The following is a 24,194-nucleotide window of genomic DNA, read 5'->3' as shown; positions in this document are numbered from 1 at the left end:
ATCTACCCCTGAAATCACTGTTACACTATATGCTAACTTGGATGTAAGTTTAAAAAATAAAATTCAATTCAACTAAAAAAATAAAAAAAATAAAAAAATAAAATAACTAACCAATTGTAAAATTGAGTAAATAACAAAAAGTAACACAGGAGAAATAGGAAAGTGAAAAATATGAGACCAGTCCTCAAAAGATCTTTTTCATGTTTTTTATCATTAATAGTTCATGGTTATTATGGATCAGTAGAGAACACCATCCAAAGTTCCTAATTTGACCACTTCTCCAATATTAATTTTTAAATTTAACCAATTTGAGAAAAGGAGCATTATCAGGAAATTATAATGAAGTATTATGAAAAAAGACACATTAAATGCGTATTATTGCGCTTTTCCCATGGTTCAAAATTCTTTGGTTGTTATTCCTAAACACAGGCCTTCTACAGCAATACACAGAACGTATTAAGGGGCTACATTCTTACACGTTAATGTGAAAGAATATTCTAAAATATTCTAAAAACGAGCAATTGGTTAAAAAAATCATTATTTTGTTTTTAAAACAAATAAGAGTCTTCGTTTTTCCAAAGTATCAGTTGCTATTAAACTTAGGAATCTTGTATGAAAATAAATGCAATTCATGAACTGACTTACATCCACTTCGGAAGGTATGGCCAAATTACAGGGACTCCGTTTCCACATATCTACACACTGAAAAATTAAAAACAGTATTAAAAATGCTGAAAAATTCAAAATGAGCAAGGTTTTTGAAATAATAAGCTTCATTAAAAAAACACACTTACATTTCCTGCTTTAGAAATCTTGAGGTCATAATGTTGACCTGCTTTTCTTTCCTTCCTTTTTTGTAAGAAATCAAGTAATTTTAGCTGAGGCGGAGGTGGACAATGAGAGAGATCCTGCTGTCGATTCAGAGACGACCTGGAATACCTCTTGAAACACCTGAAATATAAAGAGTTGAAAATAAAAGAAACTCAATAAATCTGGGTTTAAATCAGTAAGCATTATAATATAATTAAATCACCACTATCACTTATCAAACACAGTCCCAGGCACTGGCAAAATAAAAATGAACAAGACAAAATTCCTGCTACCATGGAGCTGATAGTCCAGAGGAAAAAGACATTCACAATTAAACAGATAATTTCAGAGAGCATTGGTCAGGAGGGGGGGAAAAAAAAAGAAAAAAAAGAAGACAGGATACTGCAGTCAGTGATAGAGAGTGCAGCAGCAGGTAAGAGAAAGGAAGGACTAGACTCTTTGAAGAAACGATGTGTGAGCTGAGACATAAATGGCAAGAAAGAACCAGATACGGTAAGATCAGGGAATGAGTATTTGAAACAGAGAGAAAAATTGAAAAAAAAAAAATTAAAAACTTACTTTGTTTTAAAAACAGAAATAGGTATGATTAGAGCATGAGGGTACACATAATAGATGAGGTCAGAGAGTGAAGCAGGGGTCTTGCAGATCAATGGTAATGTGTTTAGATTTAATGTGAAGTACAATGGGACGCTTTCATGGAAATTTAAGCAAGTGGTGGCATAATCTGCTTTGAAGTTTTTAAAAGATTATTCCAATTTGCTTATGTGGCAAACAGACCAAAAGGGAGCAAAGGTGGTAGCAGGAAGATCAAATAGAAATTTACTACAGAAGTCAGGATAATGCCGACTTTAAAATTTGGCAGTGGGGCATGGAGATGTGAAGATACAAGGAGACTTTAGAGAACTGCTGACAGATCTTATATAGACTTATTTTACTATTTCTGAAACTGTACCTTTTCCTTAGCATATATTGTTTACATAGTAAACTAAGGAGTTTAGAAAATGGGTATGTTTTTGAACTCTTAAGATGACCCAAAATGGGCAACTCAAACAATTGTTAAGAGTACCTAATGATAAACCAATTATAACTGTGATCCAAGTTAATATGCATTCTTTTATTAAGTAGAAAAGATAGCTAAAACATGTAAAGAACAAATTACCACGTTATAAAAAGGTATTTAATCACAAACTGGTATTTTATCAGATGTCAAAAATAAATTATGAATTGTTTCTTTAAAAGCAATATTAACAAAACAAACAGGTTACTGGTAATTAGTAATAAAGAAATTATTCTGTTTATACTTGTGTCTTTTCAGCCTGTTTTTGGTAAAGACTCTAAACTTACAGGAAGCTTGTCCTTTCACAAAATGCAGAGAATGCATCACTCCCATATAAAGCAGACAGTAGTTAAAAACAGTAATGCACAAAAAATGTAACTTAAGGCCATAAAAATCCTATTTAAAAAAAAGTCACAGTACTTATATATATACTTTAGAGAGAAAAGATACCATAAACAGCAAATTTTATTTTTTTAATTAATGTATTTATTTTAATGTTTATTTATTTTTGAAGGAGAGAGAGAGAGAGACAGACAGGGTGTGAACGGGGGAGGAGCAGAGACAGAGACAGACAGAATCTGAAGCAGGCTCAGGCTCTGAGCTGTCAGCACAGAGCCCAACACAGGGCTCAAACCCACGAGCCACAAGATTATGACCTGAATCGAAGAGTGACACTTAATTGACTGAGCCACCCAGGTGCCCCCATAAATAGCAAAATTTAAAGCTAATTGTCTAGGAGCATCTTTTGGTTTACCCATCTACAAAGGCAATTACCGTTTCATGGGGCGCGTGTTCATCTTTTGCTTGTTATAAAGCAGTCTATTTGCAGTACAGGTTACTGCTATGGAAGGATCAAGACACAGTGGTTCAGCTGTAGCTAGGATCAGTTGGCTCTCAAGCAAGAGTTTATCTTCCTAAAATGTATAACATATGTCAGTACCAGATTTAAGTTTTTCAGATCATACATATTCCTTAATCTAGAAATATTCCTTGGAACTCTATGTACTACCATAAAACACAGTATTTCACATCACAACTTTGCAGACTTCAGAAACTTGACAGCATAATGAAATTATTAATGGAAATTCAGTAATTTGTAGTGTACAAAATGGTCAAGTTGTAAGAATGCCTATTCACTGATTCAATAAATATTTACTGAGCACCAACTATGTGTTAGCCTCTGTTCTAAGAGTTGAGGATCAAGTAGTGAACAGATTAAATCATCTGCTCCCACAAAGCTTACAAGATCACGATGAATCATAGAATTTTTAATAACCATCCTATTCAATACTCAGCTTAACTTCATTACAAGAATAAAAATGATTACACTAATACTGTGTAAACTCTATATTTCCAATTCCAAAACGTATACAGGTGCTCTACAGGTTTTACTTACTGTTTTTTTTTCTTTTTTTGACTTAATCAGTGAAATGTTTTAACAGCAACAACTAAGTATTTTACGGTCAAATGAGTCAATTAATATTACTGCTGAATAAGGATTTTTGCAAAGAAAGAAACACTGCTTCTTTCAACAGTTCAACTTATTATGGATATTTTCAAATGTACACAAAAGGAGAAGTGTAGTGACATCCATGTACCAACACTCAATTTCATTTAACAACCGCCCCTTAACTTCTTATGCTTTTGTTTTGCTGGAGTAATTTAAAATACATCTTTGATGTTGTATTGTTTCATCTCAAAATACTTCAGCATGCATTGCTAACTGATAAGGACCTCTAACATCCAGACTGGATTTAAATGTCCCATTACCTCAAGAGTGTATTTTTAGTTGGTTTGTTTGAATTTGAACTCAAACTCTACACTTTGTATTGGGTTTTTATCTTTTAAACATCTTACTTTGTTGTGTAATGATCACTTCTTCTCCCACGTTTTTCCCTTTTCTCATGTAATTGATTTGTTGGATTTGACCCAATTACTTCCTGGCTGACTATCTCCACACTGTGTCATTTAAGTTTCTCTTATTTCCCCAATTCCATATACACTGTTAGATCTAGAAGCTGAATTTAATTCTGGTTCTATTTTTTTAGACAAGAATTCTTTATTGGTATTGTTATATACTTTCTCTTGCATCACACCAGGAGAAACACAATGACTGTCCCATTTTTACACCAATGGGGTCAGTCAGATCTCTGCATTATAAAATTTCCCATGAACCTATAATCTAATGGCTTTTACACCTAAGAGTTAACCTGTCTAGATTAAGACTTCCAAATTGATACTTTAAAAAGTCCATCATTTATTTCTTCTGTATCTATTAGCAGGAATTCTTTTTTTTTCCTTTCTCTATTGAGGCTGTATATGTGCTATGTAGTTGGGAGTGTCAACCTTTCAATTGTAGTAAGATTACCCATCAAGCAGGAATGCTGTGGAGCCTACGCCAACATCTAACAGTTGAGATATCAATAATATCTATAATATGTGAAATCACAAGTAGAAATTTCTATTTGGAATCCTTAATTACAAAAGCACCATTTATATGTACCTCATGCAAAAAAATTAAATTTTTCACCAATATCAGAAATGTTAATGCTAAATTATCTTTTATACTTCCTGATTCTTACTGGAACCCACTTAAACAGATCATTATTGAAGCTATTTGAATGTATTATATTCTCAAAAGTTAACTCTAAACTCATGTTTATAAGAAAGCAAATTAAGAAAATAAACTTTTGCGCAGAGACGCAGGTGGTTATTTTTCCAAGACAGGAACTATGCATCTACCTATAGGCGATCTCCCCTACTAACATTTACTCTTTACCAGGATAAATCTGTCTGTTCTCTCTCTTTTCTGTTGAGGTGTAACGGACATAGAACATATTTTCAGGAGCACAAGTAATTTGATACTCCTGTACACTGAAAATTGATCACCACCCTAAGTCTAGTTAACAGGTTTCATTACCCACAGCTACAAATTTTTTTTTTCTTGTGAAAACTTTTAAGATCTAATTTTCCTAAAGAACTTTTTAATCTTAGTTATTCTTTGGCCACCTAACATACAGTTCATACAAGAAAAGCAGAGTAAAATGCTACAGACTTTCCCTTTATTCATCTTCAGAATAAGAAACTGATACCCTTGGGGCGCCTGGGTGGCTCAGTCGGTTAAGTGGCCGACTACGGCTCAGGTCACGATCTCGCGGTCCGTGAGTTCGAGCCCCGCGTCGGGCTCTGTGCTGACAGCTCAGAGCCTGGAGCCTGTTTCAGATTCTGTGTCTCCCTCTCTCTGACCCTCCCCTGTTCATGCTGTCTCTCCCTGTCTCAAAAGTAAATAAAATGTTAAAAAAATAAAAAAAAAAAAAAAAAAAAGAAACTGATACCCTAGCAACATCTGATGGTGGCCAATGATTTTAATCCTGTTTTGAATATTCTTTCAATAGCTTTTAACCTTGTAAAGATTATAGCCCAAATTAAAACACACTTGACAGTTACTGACAACTCATAACCGCATTTTGCAGATAATTTTCATTATTGATATTTTCTTTGGTTTAGTAACTATTCCTCTCTATAGCAGCAAAGAAATAAGCAAACACTATTGTGAGTTAGCACCTCATATATACTGAGTGAGCACTGGAGAGTTACTGGCTATTCTCAAGGGTAACAGAGTTCCCCCAGTGCTGCAACTGGTACGAATGGCAAAGACAGGGTAAGCTCGCTTTAGAATCCTAGATTATGGAAAATCAGAATCCACTTGTATCCATGGTATAAAAGAATTTTTTTTCTTCTGTTTGAGAGGGCATAAAAAACTGAATTTCACATATTGGGCAGCTCAGGTCAGCCTGACCCTATTTCACCATGGTCCTAAAGCAAATGGGATTGAACTGCTTAGTTCTTTGAAGAATTACTGCATGGATGATGAGACCCTTGATTTCTTTTTTTTTTTTTTAGTTTATTTTTTTGAAAGATAGAGAGCAAGCAGGGGAGGGGCAGAGAGAGAGAGGGAGACAGAACCCCAAGCAGGCTTCATGCTGTCAGCACAGAGCCAGATATAGGGCTTAAACCCACATAGCGTGGGATCATGACTTGAGCCAAAGTCAAGAGTCGGATGCTTAACCAGCTGAGCCACCCAGGCACCCCAACAGACCCCTGATTTCTAAAGCTCATTAAAGAATCCCAAAATTTACTCATGAATAAAATTACAAATAAAATATCTTTCGCTTTACTTCTTAAGTATTATTCCATCCTGTATTTTCCCTGTTTGGAATTAAAAAACAACTAACCTGGGTCCATTTATGGTTATCACTTGTTATTGAATGCACATCACAGATTAAAGTCTAAAGGAAATAAAAGTTTTAAAAAACACATTAATGTACAAACATATGAAGATACTTAATAAAACTCCAAATAAAATCGAAAATACATTTTTCTTTTTAAAGACTGTATTTTATTAAAAATATTTTTTAAATGTTTATTTTTGAGAGAGTGCGAGTGAGGGAGGGGCAGACGAAGTGGGGAACAGAGGATCCAAAGCAGGTCCTGTGCTGATACCAGTGAGCCCAATGTGGGGCTCGAACTCACAACTGCAGAGACTGGGGACCTGAGCCAAAGTTGGATGCTCAACTGACCAAGCCACCCAGGTGCACTTCAAAGATTTTATTTTTATTTTTTTAAATTTTTTTTAACATTTATTTATTTTTGAGACAGAGAGGGACAGAGCATGAACAGGGGAGGGTCAGAGAGAGGGAGACACAGAATCCGAAACAGGCTCCAGGCTCTGAGCTGTCAGCACAGAGCCTGACGCGGGGCTCGAACTCATGGACCGCGAGATCATGGCCCGAGCTGAAGTCGGCCGCTTAACCGACTGAGCCACCCAGGCGTCCCCAAAGATTTTATTTTTAACTAATTTCTATATCCAACATGGGGGCTCACATTTGCAACCCCAAGATCAAGTCTCACACATTCCACTGACTGAGTCAGCCAGGCACTCCTAAAATAGTTAAACATTCCTTACCTGCATTGTTGGACGTAAGAGAATATGCCTACTTTGGTAACCAGGAGATTTCATATTACTGGACTGCCTGTAGTCACGTATTTCTGCTATGACACATCCGCAATGAAAAATATTAACCTGTTTTGAGTGAAAATATTTAAGTAAATCTCATTTTTCAAAAGCCTACAGAAGTCTGCTTATATTGAATGTTTCGAGTTCTTTACATGCTTATGCAATACTTCTAGCCACTCACATACTCTAAAGTGGACTTCCTTGATGGATTTACCATTATATAAACTTTTCCAAGGAATTATTTTATGTTCATCATTATGACTCAACAAGCAGTTTCAAATTGTTTAATGGTTTCTTAGTTATAGATTGGGTTTTGACATTTATATACTATTAATATTACAAATCACTGGAAATGCTATTCTTGACGCTCACTGGCTGTTATACTTTGCTAACTCTGTCATTGTTACCAAGTTTGTCTTTTGTTATCAAGTGTCAATCAACCCTGCCAGTTTCAGCTTCTAGATGAAACTTCTATTCGCTCTAAGATATCCAGAAATAGGACAGTCTTTATTAAGGAAGAAAGTGAACTATAAATTCAAATATTGTCTGTTTTCCAATCCTTTTATAAGCCCAAAAGTAAGGACTTTTATAATTCAAGTCTTGCTAATTACAATCTACATTAGTCATTTATATAAAGTGTTGTTTTTTCACGCTTTCAGAACTTTTACTGGAGCCTGTGACTTTCTATGCTATGAGTCATCATTATGTCCATGACAACGTGAACTATAGGCCAGGCACTAAAGAAGCTTCACAGATATACAGGTGGTGGGACAACATTTGCTCTCAGTGTGGGAAGACAGGCAATAAACATGTACAGAAATAAACAAGATAATTTTAGTGATGAATGCTAAAAAGGAAATAAAATAGGGAGGAGCTAACATAGATTGTGTGCTCAGAAAGAAACCTCTCTGAAGGAGTGACTTTTTAGCTTAGGCCTGAATCACAACAAAGGACTGGACATCTGGCACAGATCATTCCAGACAGAAGGAATAGCAGATGACAGGCCTTAAGGTAGGAATATACCTGGTGTGTTTTAGTACATAAAGAACAATGCATGGCTGGAGTATAAAGACTGGGATGAGAATCAGGAGATGAAGACAAGAAGACAGAGGTTTTATACAGTGAGAAGACACTGAAGAATTTGAAGCCAGGGAACTTTTTTTTCCTATTGTTTGTTTTATAAGCTGAATCTAGTTGTCTGCGGTGAACTGATTTCTGGGGTTCCAGAATGAAAGCAAAAAGCTCAGCAAGGTAACTACAGCAGGTCATGACCATACATATTTTGAAGGTACAGCTGACATTTACTGTTGGACTGAACGTAAAAGGTCAGAGCAAAGTCTGAGATTAGAAGGACGAGAACTGTTTTGGAAGGCAAAATCAAAAGTTCTGTTTTTGTCATTTTAAGTTTGAGGAAGCTACTACATTTCCTAGTAAACAGAAGTTTGGAGCTTGAAGGAATAGTCCTGAAGATATAAGCAAGGGATAAAATGTCACTTTTATTTAATAAAAAAAATTGTTTTAATGTTTATTTATTTTTGAGAAATAGAGACATGGTGTCAGTGGGGGAGAGGCAGAGAAAGAGGGAGACACAGAATCTGAAGCAGGCTCCAGGTTGAGCTGTCAGCACAGAGCTCAACCCGGGGATCAAACTCACGAACCATGAAACCATGACCCAAGCCAAAGTCAGATGCCCAACACACTGAGCCACCCAGGCACCCCTAGATGTCATTTTTCAACTCCTGACACTGGCTGAGATCATCCAGAGACGGTGTTACTAAAGAATAGAGGGCCTAGGAATAAACTCTGAAACCTGCACACATTTAGGAGTGGAAGAGGGAAGACAGTAAAGAAGACTGAAGGAACAGAGAGAAGAGGAAAACCAGAATGAGATGTCTCAGAAGCCAAAAGAAGGGTGTTTCAAGGAGGAAAGTTCATTTGCACTGTATTTTGTTGAGACCAATTAAAGATGAGAACAGAAAAGTGACCAACTGATTCTGTGCCATGGAGATCATTGGTAACCTTGACAAAACTGCCTCTGTAGAATGGTGATGTTATAATGCTGAAAGAGGTGGGTAGAGAAAATAACGGGATGTGAGAAAAAAAGACAGTATGATTATAGACAACTTTGCGAGTAGCTTTGCCATCAAGAAAAGCAGAATTGTACAACACTAGCTGAAGAAGGACACGGGATCAAGGGAGGATTATTTTTTTAAGTTGAGATACAGTAAAACATGCTTGTATTTTTCATCTAGTAGAAAGAGGTAAAGAGATGATAGAAGGAGAGGTTATAGTCACAAATCCTTGAGAAGGAGGATCCAGAAGACAACTAGAGGAGATTTCTTAAGAACAGAATACTTTTCATCCATTTTAACAGAAAGGCAGGCAGAAAGTGTGGACAGACCTCTAGACGACTAGGGCTAGAAGAAAATGCAAGTTCCCATCAGATGGCCTTTTTTCCCTAAGTATACAGTATCGCTGGAGTGAAGCCAAAGTTAGGAGTTTCTCCCATAATCCTTGTTGTAGGTATAGAGAAATTTCTAACAAATGAGCCAATTATTAAAGGAATTTTAGAAGAATCAACTAAATCTATACATTTCAGTACAGCCTAAGGGTAAGTATCCCACAATAAAATGGTTACCACCTAATTACATACAATGTCTCACTTTCTATTCCAAATACCATTGAGAATTTAATATCATTTAAATATAAGTATCATTTATAACAAACACCACAGAGATGACAAATGTAAGGACATTTAAAAAAGATTTTTTTTTATTGTTTATTTTTGAGAGAGAGGGAGAGGCAGAGAGAGAGGGAGACACAGGATCTGAAGCAGGCTCCAGGCTCTGACCTGTCAGCACAGAGCCCAACACGGGGCTCAAACTCACAAGCCACGAGATCATGACCTGAGGCAAAGCCGGACACTTAATTGACTGAGCTACCCAGGCGACCCTAATGAAATTTTATTTATTTATTTATTTTTAAATTTTTATTAAAAAAAAAAAAAAAAAAAAAAAATTTTTTTTTAACGTTTTTATTTTATTTTTGAGACAGAGAGAGACAGCATGAACAGGGGAGGGTCAGCGAGAGGGAGATGCAGAATCTGAAACAGGCTCCAGGCTGAGCTGTCAGCACAGAGCCCGATACGGGGATCGAACCCACCGCGAGATCGTGACCTGAGCCAAAGTCGGCCGCTTAACCGACTGAGCCACCCAGGCGCCCCTTTTAAAATTTTTTTTTAACATTTTATTTATTTTTGAGACAGGGAGAGACAGAGCATGAACAGGGGAGGGTCAGAGAGAGGAAGACACAGAATCTGAAACAGGCTCCAGGCTCTGAGCTGTCAGCACAGAGCCCGACGCGGGGCTCAAACTCACAGACCGTGAGATCGTGACCTGAGCCGAAGTCGGCCACTCAACCGACTGAGCCACCCAGGCGCCCCCCTAATGAAATTTTAAAGAGACAAATTTGTACCTGAGATTTTTCTAGGAGATCAACCAAAATTGGAGGTAATTCTTCTGCATCCAAGTATTCAAGCAATTCCCCTTCTTCATAAGGCAGTCGAATGGTCTCAGAATCTTAATTTTAAAACATAAAGTTTCTGAAAATATCAGGCTCACCACAAAGCTTAGGTGCATAATTTAAATGAGTTTTCATAAAAAAATAAAGCAAATAAATCCAAAAGGCTCTTCTAAAGTCCTTCTTTATTTGTCTTACAAATAAATCACTTCAAATACTGCTATAAGACTTGGTAAACTGTATACAATTTTAGGCCAGAAAGGAGAAAACCTCCAACACATGTGAAAAAGAATCTGGCACAACAACATAATGCAAACCACAGCCAGTAGTGCAAAAATGAGAATATGATAAAATTCCAATGCTGGTAACTGAAAATTCCCTTTAAAACAACTTAATCTAATCTGAAAATAAGAGTGATAATTTGGTACCTCATATGAAAAACGGTCACAGAACAAAATTCTCTGGCTGTTACATTTTACAATACATTATCAACAGAAGAAAAAATTCTTAAATAGGTGATTTCCTTGTAGAACCCACATCATCATCACCATAACACATTTCTAAGATGTCTTTAGTGAGATCTAAGAGTGCTTATATTCCAAAACTCTATTTTCAAGTTTACATTAATAGAAATGTAAATATGAAAAATTATTCAAAAGGCAGTGAATCTGCTTAATTTTGAAGGTTTCAGACTCAGTACAGTCAGAATACAGAAGAAAAACATAAAACACCTTATGCTATCTTAAAGTATAAATAGAAATAGAAAATTGTGACAATTATTTAAAGGTTGGGTCTTATACAATTTAACTTCAAAGACCTACCTCAATTAGAATTCTTTACAAATGCATATTCATGAAGGCTAATCATCTTAGAGATAATTTCTAACAAAACATAGTAAAGAGGAAAATTTGGACTCAAAGGGTTCTTTTATCAAGTCATCAATGACCTGAAGGACAGACCACTTCTACTTCTAGAAGACAGCACACCCTGCCTTGCAGAGGGATATCTGTGGCTGTAGCTCTTTGGAGGTTCTTACCTGATCCATTTTTTCCCCTGAGCATCAGAGAATATCCTTCATTTCCTGGGTATAGGTTGACCACTAAACAGGATAATGTCTCTTGCATAACAAGCTTCTCTAACAAATTCACATTTCTTCTTAATTTCTGCTTTAAAAAGAGGCAGAGCTCATGAAAATAATCAGGCATAACCCTAACAAAAATGTTATTTTAACAAAATTAGATCAATTATCTTTTGGTGCTCTTTCCACATATGAGGAAAATGCACAAACACTACAGCTACCAAATACAGAACATTTACATAAACTTAATTTTGATTACATTTTATAGAAATTAGTTCATATGACAAAGAAAAAAGTTGTCCATGTATGAAATATGTATCTTTGAGTACATAGAATATAACAAAAATATTTAAGAGTAAAACCATTAAATGCAAACATATAAAACACAGATGCCATATAATTAGTTTCTATTAAATTTAAGTCTACACAAAAATAAATAAAGAATTTGGGGTTTTATCTTCAGTTGTACTATTATAGGTATCTACTTCTTAACACGTTTTCTGGCATAATTAGATCTAAACAAATCAACAGCTCTAGTCAGTTGTAATGTTAGGCTCAAAGACACCTAGCTTGTAAGAGGAAATAAGAAAACTGGGGTGCTGGGTGGCTCAGTCGGTTAAGCATCCAACACCAGTTCAGGTCATGATCTCAAAGTTCTTGAATTCGAGTCCCACATCAGGCTCTCTGTTGTCAGCGCAGAGATATCCTCTGCAAGGGACATCCCTCTGCTTTGAATCCTTTGCCTCCCTCTCCCTTTGCCCCTCTCCCACTTTCTCTCTTTCAAAAATAAACGTTAAAAAATTTTTAAAAAGAAGAGGAAATTAGGAATTTAAGCAATTTCCGACAAATTCAATTTAACAGCTCCTTAGAAACTATTTTAATAAAAACACCAAAAACCATCAGAAAATATAATACACATACCTAAAAATTCATTATTTTACAAATGCCTATGATTTAAAATGAAACCCACATAGATATAAGAATTCACTTCATCACATCTTATTTATAAAAAATTGAATCAATAGAGTATTTCTGCAGAATCTCAAAAAACAAACCTATTTCTATATTTTATACTAAACATGTATACATACAGTTTTATGCACAGAGAAATGAAAAACTGATTTATTGTGACCAGGAAACAAAAAATCCAGGATTTTGAAAATTAAAAAAAAAAAAAAAAAGTAAATCAACATTTACTTCAAAAAACTAGTAAAGAGACTAAAATTTTAAAGTATTTTCAAGTGTAAAGAAAATGTCATACTCATATGAGAACTTTAAGAGACAAAACAGATGAACATAAGGGAAACAAAAATAATATAAAAACAGGGATGGGGACAAAACAGAAGAGACTCATAAATGGAGAACAAATTGAGGGTTACTGGAGGAGGTGTGGGAAGGGGGATGGGCAAAATGGGTAAGGGGCACTAAGGAATCTACCCCTGAAATCACTGTTGCACTATATGCTAACTAATTTGGATGTAAATTTAAAAAAAATAAATAAATAAATAAATAATAAATAAATAATAATAATAATAAATAAATAAAAATAAAAAATAAAGTTAAAAAAAAGTCGTAATTTGACACATGACAGAATAGTCAGAAAAAGTGTGACAGCATCTCTTCAAGACAATAAAAGTTGGTTTCCACTTAGTTTTTGGGTCAATATACAGATCAGAGGTCAGAAAATTTCTTTCTTAAAGGGCCAGAAGGCGTATTAGGCTTGTGGGCTATACTCAACTCTGCTGTTGTACCTCAAAATCAGCCACAGACAAGACAATGAATGGGTGTGGCTGGATTCCAATAAAACCTCATTTACAAAAACGTGCAGTGGGCAAGATTCAGTTGGCAGGTAAGGGCTGCCAAACCCAATTTAGAACCTTTATCTCTCCTACCTTAATTCTGTCTCTGAAGTGATGGACATATTTGTTATATTGTGATGATGGCTTCATGGGTGTACATATATGTCAAAACTTACAAAATATATATTTTAAACACATGTAATTTATTGTATATCAATTATACCTCAAAAAAACTTATGAGAAACACAGTGTAAAATTTACTCAATATTTAACATTTTCTCCTAGTGAAGATTTTAAAGGCAGGATATTACTGTAATTCTACTAATTTTTTGTCTAAAAAGTAAAATGTATTCTTTTTTTTTTTTTAAGTTTATTTATTTTTTGAGAGACAGAGCAGGGGAGGGGCAGAGAGACAGGGAGTCACAGTATCTGAAGCAGGCTCCAGGCTCTGAGCTGTCAGAACAGAGCCCAACACGGGGCTCAAACTCACGAAAAAATGGTATTCATTTTTAAAGAAGCACATAGAAACTTTTTTTTTTTTTTTAATTTTTTTTTAACATTTATTTATTTTTGAGACAGAGAGAGACAGAGTATGAATGGGGGAGGGTCAGAGAGAGGGAGACACAGAATCTGAAACAGGCTCCAGGCTCTGAGCCGTCAGCACAGAGCCTGGTGCGGGGCTTGAACTCACGAACCACAAGATCATGACCTGAGCCGAAGTTGGATGCTCAACCGACTGAGCCACCCAGGCGCCCCGCACATAGAAACTTTTTAAGGCTTTTATACCCCAAGAGTCCAAAAGATCTTAAGGAATCAATTTGTTACATTTCTACTACCCATACTTTTATGCTAATTAAAAATGAGTTGTTAATCTAATCTGGAACTAATATTTGTGACCAAATTCATCTTTTATTATCACACCTGAATGTCCTACATCCTGTAAAACCTTTAAATTTCCAGTACAAATCACCATGAGGAAACAGGTTACTTTTTCTTCCAGTCTACAAATCACTTATCAGGGGAAAAAGAAGCAAAAGATAATATATATAGGAGCTTTGCTTCTTTGGACTTCTCAATGATTTTCTGTTACTCGATAAACACTGGTCGTCTCTCCTACCTAAGCAGGTGATCTCTACTTGGTGCCAGATTAGCCAAGGCTATGGGTGAGCTGCAAAACTGGCTAGAGTCTGGCTAGGAAAGATGTTAGTTCTCTCACAAAAATATAAATCATTACCTGCTTCAAATGTAAATCTTTCAAATGTCCCTGTTCCTCTACATTTCAAAAGCCGTAAAAACATAAAAAATTTATACTTACCTTAACCTCAGGCTCTTTTTCACATTCTTCAATATATAAGTCATAAAGTTTTTGAAATACAGATTTTCTAAAATTTAATGAAACAAAATGTGAATATTCTAATCATAAAATGGATGTTATTTTGAATTTTCCCATAATTTTTCCCCCCAATTTCCCCCAAACCGAGGATAAGGTAAGCTGGATATAGTAACTAATATCAACTCAGAAATTTCAAATACACGTAAAGTACCTATAACATTTCTAGCACAGTGCCTAGTAGGAATGCAATAAATGGTAGATATCGTATTTTAAATAATCTAAAATACCAATCAATAAAATATTCATACCTTCCACTAGACAGGTATTTCCTTTTAGGAGGTCTCTGTCGGGCACTTTCAATAACATACTAAAAAAGAAAAGTTTATGAAAACAGTTTGCCTTTTGCTTATTAGCACATGAACACCTATATTAAGTATACTTAAAACACGGGTTAAGACTGAACAGACTATTTAGTCGCTTCAATCTGATTCATATTAAAATTATACCTTGGAGAAAAACTACTTAACTTCTAAATATATGTTACAAACAAGTGAAATTTAAACTGTACTAAAACTTAGCATAATATTTCACTGCTATGATATAAAAAAAATTATATAGTTTCAGAACTGAGGTTTCACAGGTCAAAATTATTCTCAATATGTTTTATGGTTACTTAGAATATGCACAGCGTATCCAAGTGCAAGAAATCTATACATTTTGAATTATCTTCCCCATTAATTGAATAATTAGAAAACTTATCAAAACAGGAAAACATAATTTTGGAAATCCTATGTATTTATTCAATAATTTTTATTCCACAACATTATCTGAGAATTCTAACAGATGACCTAAACATCATCACAAAGTATTTTTATAATTTATAGCAAAATTATATGCATACTTGTCCTAAAATGTTAACGTACTCATTTGACAACCACATATAAAAATCTCTTAAAACTGAGTTTGGTTAATTAAGACAAATTAAGACGACACTATTTCATATGTAACTTAGTCATGCCTCACCTCAGCACGATCCAAAGCTAGTTCTAAAGCTTGTTGCTGTAAAGAGTAAATAGTGTATTTGATATTATTCTCACAAAAAATTTAATATACATATAACATTTCTAGTTAAGTGTTTAAGTATGTTTTATTTCCTAAAATACATCTAACATATTTTCCTATTTTTGTACCCTCTACCCACCCCACTCTATGTTAGAGATATGTTACAAAGAGAAAACATGGCAGTCTTGGGCACCTGATTAGGACAACAAATTATATCAGAAATGCTAAAATGGTTTTCTCTGGCTACAGAGCCAAGAGTCAGAGAAACTACTACCACTTTATGAACTTTAACTTCTACAACACTCTAAGAGCACCATTCAGGAAAATATATGGCTATCAAGCATGCAATTAAAGTGAATCTGCTAGGAATCCTGAAAATTGGGGGAGCTATTATATTGGTACATAACACCAATATAGAAATTTCTAGTATCTTAATGCAGAGAATCTATAATATAAAGTTTCTAGGTCAGTGCCTACTAGAAATGCATTAAATGATGGCTATCATTACCATGTTTCAATGACTTTAAGATACCATCAGTTATAAGCATGTTATCAGTAACCTAGGTAAAAAAAAAAATTTTTTTTTGAGACAGCAAGTGAGTTGATAGAGAAAAAGAGGGAGAGGGAGATCTTAAGATGAATCTTAAGCATGCTCCACACACAGTGCCAAGCTCGCCACAGAGCTTGATCTCACAGAGCTTGATGAACTGTTGAGATCATGACCTGAGCTGAAATCAAGAGTCACACGCTTAACTGACTCAGCCAGCCAGGCTTTCAGGTAATATTAAGAAAAGCCAATTATAATTGTAAGATGTCATTAATTATAGACTCATCATTAACTCAATACTAAAATGTAAAAGAAAATGTATCTAGAATGAAGTAATAGTTTTATTACTGCACATAGGGTTTGAGATCTTATAGTAGATTCCCACCCTTCATCCATTTCTTAGAGACAATGATTTCAAGCCAAGAGAAGATGAGTCTCTGACTTCCTCATTTGTAAAGCTTTCTTTTGTAAGGACATCTAAGAATAAAAAGTATTAAGTTTTAAATAAGAAAATTTAACACCAATGATATCTCTTTCTAGTTTTGTGGTTTGGTTACCACACAGGATTACAGTATTTTTCATTCACAATGATAGTCCTCTTTAATTTTTAATTCCATCAAGAGTCAGAGAGCTTTCATTGTTAACATACAAGGACCTAAATTTTTTATTTTGTAGACTCCAATAATTCAACCTACCAAATTCCATGTAGTAAAACTAGCACCCACCAAAATCCCAAGAATGCAATGGAAAAAAGAAATATTGCCAGCCTTTGGAAATTGTGAAAAGGTTTAAGTGCCCCTGCCACTCTAGTCGTAAGGATGGAGAATTCGTAGGATTACAAAAATAGTTTGCGTTTTTACTGCAATAAAAAAAAAACAACGCATTACTAAACACCTAAAATTTAAAAGTAAAAAAAATCTGAAATATGCCATCATTTCAAAAGGTTGTTAAAATAAATTTATACCAATTTATGAAAAAAATCTTATGAGCAGGAGATTTATAATGAAATTGGTTCCCAGGATTCAAGATGAGATTCTTGAGTATAAACCATTTCCTGGATGAGTACTCTGAACAAATATATAAGGTTTTTAAATTATTTTGCTCATAAAACCTTAAAATAAATTTATATAAAAAATTATAATAAACAATCAAATGTACACTTGAGGACAACTGGCTATTGTTAGTCTTCTCAAGTAAGTACCTCATCTTCTGAAATCAAAACTTCAAAAGCTCTAGAGAGATAGAACTGCAAATGCAAACATAAACATCATTTATTCACTACTTCCTCCCAACATTTAAGATGGAATTGATAGTTAATATGGATGCAAAATGTAAGTCAAGGTCAGCATCTCATTGTAACAGCTCCACTATTTTTTTTTTAAATTTTTTAATGTTTGTTTATTTTTCAGAGAGAGAGGGAGGCACAGAATCTTAAGGAGGCTCCAAGCTGTCAGCACAGAGCCCAACTAGGGTCACAAACCACGAGGTCACGACCTGAGCCGAAGTCTCAGATGCTCAACTGACTGAGCCACTCAGGCGCCTCAGCAGCTCTACTTTTCTGTAACAGGGCAGTGGTGGATACGCAAGATTGGAAAAGAAGAGAACTGTTCTCAAAGGTTTATTCAACACGGTGGTCAGTGTTTATTTTTTCATTGTCAAATGCTGATTCTTTAAAACATAATAATTTTTTCCATGTCTTTATTTTTTTTAATGGCAAAAGGTAAACGCCCAGTCCCTAGTATGTTTAATGACTGTAAGTCAGTGAACAGAAATGTGCCATTAAAATCCAACATGGATGCTGATCAAAATGTTATCTGCGGTAAGCAGGTTACATTTGTTTTTGAATTAAAGAAAAAAATCTAAATTAAGAGAAGTTTTAAAATATGAGAAACCTGTGTCCTCCAAAGCCATTGTATTTATACCCATCCTCCTTGGCAGTGATTTGACTATGGCAGAAAGAAGTAACTATTTAAAAAACATTTTTTTTTTAAATGTTTATTTTTGAAGGAGAGAGAGACAGAGTGAGCAGAGGAAGGGCAGAGAGAGAGGGAGACACAGAATCCGAACCAGGCTCCGGGCTCTGAGCTGTCAGCACAGACCTTGACACGGGGCTTGAACTCACGAGACGTGAGATCATGACCTGAGCTGAAGTCAGACGCTCAACCAACTGAACCACCCAGGCGCCCAGAAGGTAAGTATTTTTTAATACTTCACAAAGATAAGGACAGATAATTGATCAGTTTAAGTTGGGCCTAATTTCAACACTGAATCGAGAGATAAGCCCCCTATTTTCTGAAACAGATTTTGCAGGTGATTGCTAAGTAATTCACCAGTTAGGTTAACTTGGGCATACATTAAGTATTTCTGTACCCGTAATACAGTATTTTTATGGAGATGAAGGAAGTGAACATTCTAAAATACAACCACAAACATAATGAGCTACAACTTACCATTGTGGTATAAAATAGGGGTCCAAAATGAAGAGTAAACTTATGTGTGTTGATGAAGAGGAGTGAAAACCATGTCTTTAATATCAATCTTATAGTACTAAAAATCAAAAACAAAAGAAACCCATATTAACATAAAGCTATTATGAGCAATGAGATTATTTCATTATTAACAAGGAAAACCATTTGAAAAATATAAATTTTTGAGTACATTTTTAAATAATCAGCAGCAAAGAAATCACATACCACAATCTTTTCAATTGTTGAAAGGTACAGTTTTTATTAGGTACGGCAAAAAAAGTTTGCAAATTAAAATCATTACTCGCTTTCTTCAAAATACTTAACATCCAGGAGAGAAAAGAATGTTTATTAATCTCTCCATCACCACTGTTGCTGTCATTGTTCCCATGGGTCACTGTACAGTTCACTTTACAAATCATACCTGCTGATAAAAGTCCTCTAAAAATATTCCCCTAAACGTCCCAAGCTACATATTCCAGATGCCAGATGCATCTCCAGTTCCTCCATCCATTCCTTCCTCAAGCAAACTGGATACACTGCTGAAGAATCTCATTCCTCTAACACATGGATTCTCATCCTAGCTGCACAACATAATAACTTGGGGAGTTTTAAAAAGTGGTATACCCATGTCATATCTTCCAGAGATTCTGATTAATTGGTCTGGAGTAGGAACCAGGGATCAGCATTTATTTATGTATTGAGATTGAGTGAGAGAGAGAGAGAGAGAGAGAGATTGGGGGGGGGGGGGGAATATCGTAAGCAGGCTCATCACTCAGTGCAGAGCCTAAGGCAGAGCTTGATCCCAAGACCCGGGGATCCTGACCTGAGCAGAAATCAAGAGTCATACACTCAACCAACTAAAACACCCAGGCACCCCAATATTTACTGGGACCAGCATTTTTGAAACTCTCCAGGCAATTCAAAGTCTAATTCTATATCTAACACCCTCTAACTTGTCTGTCTACATAACACTAAGCTAAAAAGCACATCTTCAAGTGACCAAAAACAGTGTTTTTCCACTGTAAAATGATTTTGGTTTCTGGTGAACCCAAAGCTTAGGTTTTGCCAGTCTGGGTTCAAGAAACAAACAAAAACAAGTGACAGGCATCATACAAGTTCCAGGAGTAGTATCTTAAAAAGTAAGACATTAATCCTACCTTGCAATAGCTGTGAGATTGAATATGAATTTAAGTTAAGGTGAAAACTTTCTGACCAATGAATCTAAAGACGAAGGCATACCAGGTAGAGGCAAAATGCAGTGATTTTCAAATCAGATATTCTTCCACGAAAATTGGGGGAGGGAGGATGGGAAGACGAGGCTTAGCAAACTTTATTTAAGTTTTATAGATAAAAACCATTAACTACGTGTACAACTTACAAACCAAACATTATGATTGTATACAGGATTTGCCAGACACTGTGAGAAAACCACTGAAATTATCATCTCCATTTTACAGGATAAGGCACTCAAAACTAACGACTTTCCCAAGATCACACACAGACAAATTCAGTTCACACCTCTCTCAATTTTTACTCTTAGATTCTTTCTAGTAAAGCTTACGACCTTCAGGCTATTCAATCCAGCACCCATTTTTAGGTTTTTAAAAACAAAACACTAAAAAAAAAAAAAAAAAAAAAAAAAAAAAAAAAAAAGACTCAATTCTGCTCAGACTAATATACATATTTTTCCTTAATTTTGATCTAACTTTACTTCATGGTTCTCAACATGTACACGGAGTACACTGCACCCAATCTAACCCCGAAAATTCTGTTAATCACTTTCTATTTTCCTACCCGGGACTTTAATGTATTGTACTTAGGAAAACGCAGCCCCTCCTTCAAGCGAAGGTTACAAGAGATGGTTTCCAGGAGCAGTTGGCTATTAAGTTAAATTCTGAACTCCCGGTAACCAATGCGACAACCAGCAATTAATCCAACTGTAAAACTCGCAATCGGTTCCATCGCTTTTCCTGATCGATCTGACTCTTCAACTGTTCGAACTGTTTTCTTTCCAACAACTTAGGGTTTAGCAGTATAACGCCGCAACTCAACAGCCAGGCGACCAGCCTTTATTCAATATGGACACCAAGAAACCCTCCCCCCAATCCCCAGAAGCGCCACGCGAAATTCTCAGGAATTTCCGGAAATACCTACACCTGGAATCCAAAAATGAAAACTACAACGAAAAGCGTTGCTTGTTAGCACTTCGAGAGGCAACTGAGGCGACTACCTGGAGGGTGCAGGGCCGGGGGGGGGCGGGTGGTGCTCAGCTCAGCCCGCCCCGCCTACGGGAACACCGTCCTCCTCCTGCGGGATCCGGGGTCTGGAAAGCCGCGAAAAGCCACTCGGGAAACCGCTCACTCACCTCTGACCCCGGCCAAGATCTCGCGTGCCTAACCGTCCGCAGCGGTCACGCCTCTCCCACCCGCCACCGCCCACCTGTGCGGGATGCGGGCGCGCTGGGCGTCATGACGGCGCCGCTGACTTTGCCGGAACGCGGCATGCGGGAACGGGCCCCGCGCTGGAGGCTGCAGGCTCGCTCCGCACGTACCTCACGGGCGCGCCGCAGCTCAGCTGAAGGGTGGTTCCGGCGTCCGCACTTCCGACTGGCGCGCAGGGCGGAGCGAGCCTGTAAACCGCGGGCGGAAGAGGTGGAGCTGGGACGGCTCGGTGGCACCCAGGAGGCTCGCGGAGCCCGGGGGTGCTGTCGCCAGGGTTGGTCCCTACAAGGTTCGTGGGGACTGAGGTCCGGCAGGGGGCGGGGTCCATATTCTCCTTCGCTGGCCCATCTTCCAGTACTGTAAAATGCGGGATAGGATGTGGCTATTTGGTGGGTAGGGTGCCTTTTTGAATTTCTAGAACGAGGAAACTTGCCCTGAGCTTTTATTGCCCAACCCATGCAAATGGAAGGAAATGTCACCATTCCTACAGTTACTAGTCCAAGCCATTCAGCCCTCGATAGTGTGTTGTAAAATGCCAATGAATTTAATGTTTAAAAAATTCCGAAAAACAGACAAAAGTAACCTCACTGGGGAGTTCTAACAATTCAGAAATGGAATAACCAGGATATATTGCAATGTCTGATTGCAGTTCTGTACCTTTAAACAACTTTGATTTTTTGGTTATAAACTTTATTGTTATTATTGAGGTGAAATCCACAGAATATAAAATGAAACATTTTAAGAGTATAATTCAGTAGCATTTGTTACGTTCACGATGTGCAACCAACAACTCTTAATTCCAAAACATTTTCATCACCCCTGTTAAGGACTTTCCATTTTTCCCTCTCTTAGACTTTAGCAGACAATAATTACTTGGTGTATTTACCTAATACGGATATTTCACATAAATGGAGTGTGTGACCTTTTTTGTGTCTGTCTTTCACTTAGTATAATGTTTTCCAGGTCCGCGCGCCTTGTAGCAAGTATCAGTATCAGTATTTCATTCCTGTTTATGGTTTATATTCTGTTCCATTGTATGTAAATACCATAATTGTATGCATTCCTCCATTGGTTACCATTTGGGTTATTTACACCTTTGGGCTATTGTGTGTAGTGCTGCTATGGATATTTGTGTGGAATAATTTGCTGGTTTTCAATTGGGGGGGGGGGTGTAGGATGGTATATACTATTACAGAAAACCAGGGCCTGACATAGTTCAAGTATTAAAAAGAGATTTTAATCAGGAACTCTTGCAAAAGAGGGAAAGAGACCTCAGTATAGAACTGAGCTCAATTCCAAATAGAGCATGAACAAGTAGGGATTTATAGCCAAGGAGCAGAGTTGGAGGGCAGTGGGTGTATTTTTTTTTTTTTTTTTTTTTTGCCTCTTTCTCTCCCTCTATTTTTTTTTTTTTTTGGATGGAAATTTCTTAGTAAGAAATATCAGGGATTGGAGGAATTCTGGCTAAGTTGACTTGACAGGGTTCTGGCTGAAGGCACATCAGAGTGATCAGACACCAAGGGTGGAGATTGAGAGTTTGATCAGATATTGAAGGTGATCAGATATCTAGGTGGGAGTTCTTTGTAATCTGATTTAGGATTCTTGCTACAACTGGTTGATACATGTCCCACAAGGCAGACTAAAATCATGGAGAGAGTTTTTGCCAAATACTAGGAGTGGAATTTCTGGGTCATATGGTGATATTATCCTTAAATATTTGAGGAGTTGATAAACCATTTTCCACAGTGGCAGAGACATTTTATGTACTAACAATGTGTGGTGGTTCCAGTTTCTCCACATCCTCACCAACATTTCTCCTTCCCCTCCTCCTCTTCCTTCTTCTTTTTCTTCTTCTTTTTTTAAATTATAGCCATCCTACTAGGTATGAAATAGTATCTCATTGTGGTTTTGATTTGCATTTTCCTAAGGATAGTGGTGTTGCACATCTTTTCATGCCCTTTTGTCCATTTATATATCTTTGGAGAAGATATTATTCAAGTTATTTTTTTTTATTCAAGTTATTTTTTTATTTGTTACTTTATTCAAGTCCTTTGCCTCTTTTTTTTTTTTTCAATATAATTTATTATCAAGTTGGCTAACATACACTGTACACAGTGTGCTCTTGGTTTGGGGGGTAGATTCCCATGATTCATCGCTTAAATACAACACCCAGTGCTCATCCCAAAACGTGCCCTCCTCAATACTCATCACTCGTTTTCCCCCTCTCCCCTGCTCCCCACCCATCAATCCTCAGTTTGTTCTCTGAATTTATGGTTCTCCCTCTCTGTTTATAACTATATTTTTCCCCTTCCTTTCCCCTATGGTTTCTGTTAAGTTTCTCAAGTTCCACATATGAGTGAAAACATGATATCTTTCTCTGACTGACCTATTTCATTTAGCATAATACCCTCCAGTTCCATCCACGTTGCTACAGATGGCAGGATTTCATTCTTTCTCATTGCCAAGTAGTATTCCATTGTATATATAAACCACATCTTTATTCATCAGTTGATGGACATTTAGGCCCTTTCCATAATTTGGCTATTGTTGAAAGTGCTGCTATAAACATTGGGGTACATGTGCCCCTGTGCATCAGCACTCTTGTGTCCTTTGGATAAATTCCTAGTAGTGTTATTGCTGGGTCGTAGGGTAGTTCTATTTTAATTTTTTGAGGAACCTCCATACTGTTTTCCAGAGCAGCTACACCAGTTTGCATTCCCACCAACAGTGCAAGAGGGTTCCTGTTTCTCCACTGCCAACGTCTATTGTTTCCTGAGTTGTTAATTTCAGCAACTCTGACAGGTGTGAGGTGGTATCTCAACGTGGTTTTGATTTGTATTTCCCTGATGATGAGTGATGTTGAGCATCTTTTCATGTGTCTGTTGGCCATCTGGATGTCTTCTTTGGAAAAGTGTCTATTCATGTCTTCTGCCCATTTGTTCACTGGATTATTTGTTTTTCAGATGTTGAGTTTGGTAAGTTCTTTATAGATTTTTGGATACTAACCCTTTATTCAATATGTCACTTGAAAATATCTTTTCC

The 24,194-nt window shown here is 36.4% G+C and overlaps 1 protein-coding gene across 20 annotated transcripts in view; it reads right to left on the bottom strand.

Moving 5' to 3' along the window:
- The window catches only part of SUPT20H (SPT20 homolog, SAGA complex component), a 43,706-nt gene extending 22,211 nt beyond the window's left edge, over window positions 1–21,495 (bottom strand). For 6 of the 20 annotated variants that reach the window (XM_019447714.2, XM_053900116.1, XM_053900123.1 and 3 more), the window contains exons 1-12: window positions 21,263–21,495; window positions 18,694–18,790; window positions 15,658–15,693; window positions 14,943–15,001; window positions 14,617–14,683; window positions 11,461–11,590; window positions 10,380–10,483; window positions 6,855–6,971; window positions 6,124–6,177; window positions 2,663–2,802; window positions 795–951; window positions 646–702 (exon numbers count right to left, since the gene is read on the bottom strand). In XM_019447714.2, the coding sequence (XP_019303259.2) occupies window positions 646–702; window positions 795–951; window positions 2,663–2,802; window positions 6,124–6,177; window positions 6,855–6,971; window positions 10,380–10,483; window positions 11,461–11,590; window positions 14,617–14,683; window positions 14,943–15,001; window positions 15,658–15,693; window positions 18,694–18,790; window positions 21,263–21,480 (1,236 nt within the window). In that variant the 5' untranslated portion in view covers window positions 21,481–21,495. The other 14 variants (XM_053900109.1, XM_053900119.1, XM_053900126.1 and 11 more) reach the window with 11 other exon arrangements.
- Between the last annotated feature and the right edge of the window lie 2,699 nt (window positions 21,496–24,194).

The sequence above is a fragment of the Panthera pardus genome, unplaced genomic scaffold (genome assembly GCF_024362965.1).
Source record: "Panthera pardus isolate Hobbes unplaced genomic scaffold, ASM2436296v1 HiC_scaffold_1, whole genome shotgun sequence".
Classification (NCBI taxonomy): domain Eukaryota; kingdom Metazoa; phylum Chordata; class Mammalia; order Carnivora; family Felidae; genus Panthera; species Panthera pardus.
This window is presented reverse-complemented; position numbering and strand designations above follow the sequence as displayed.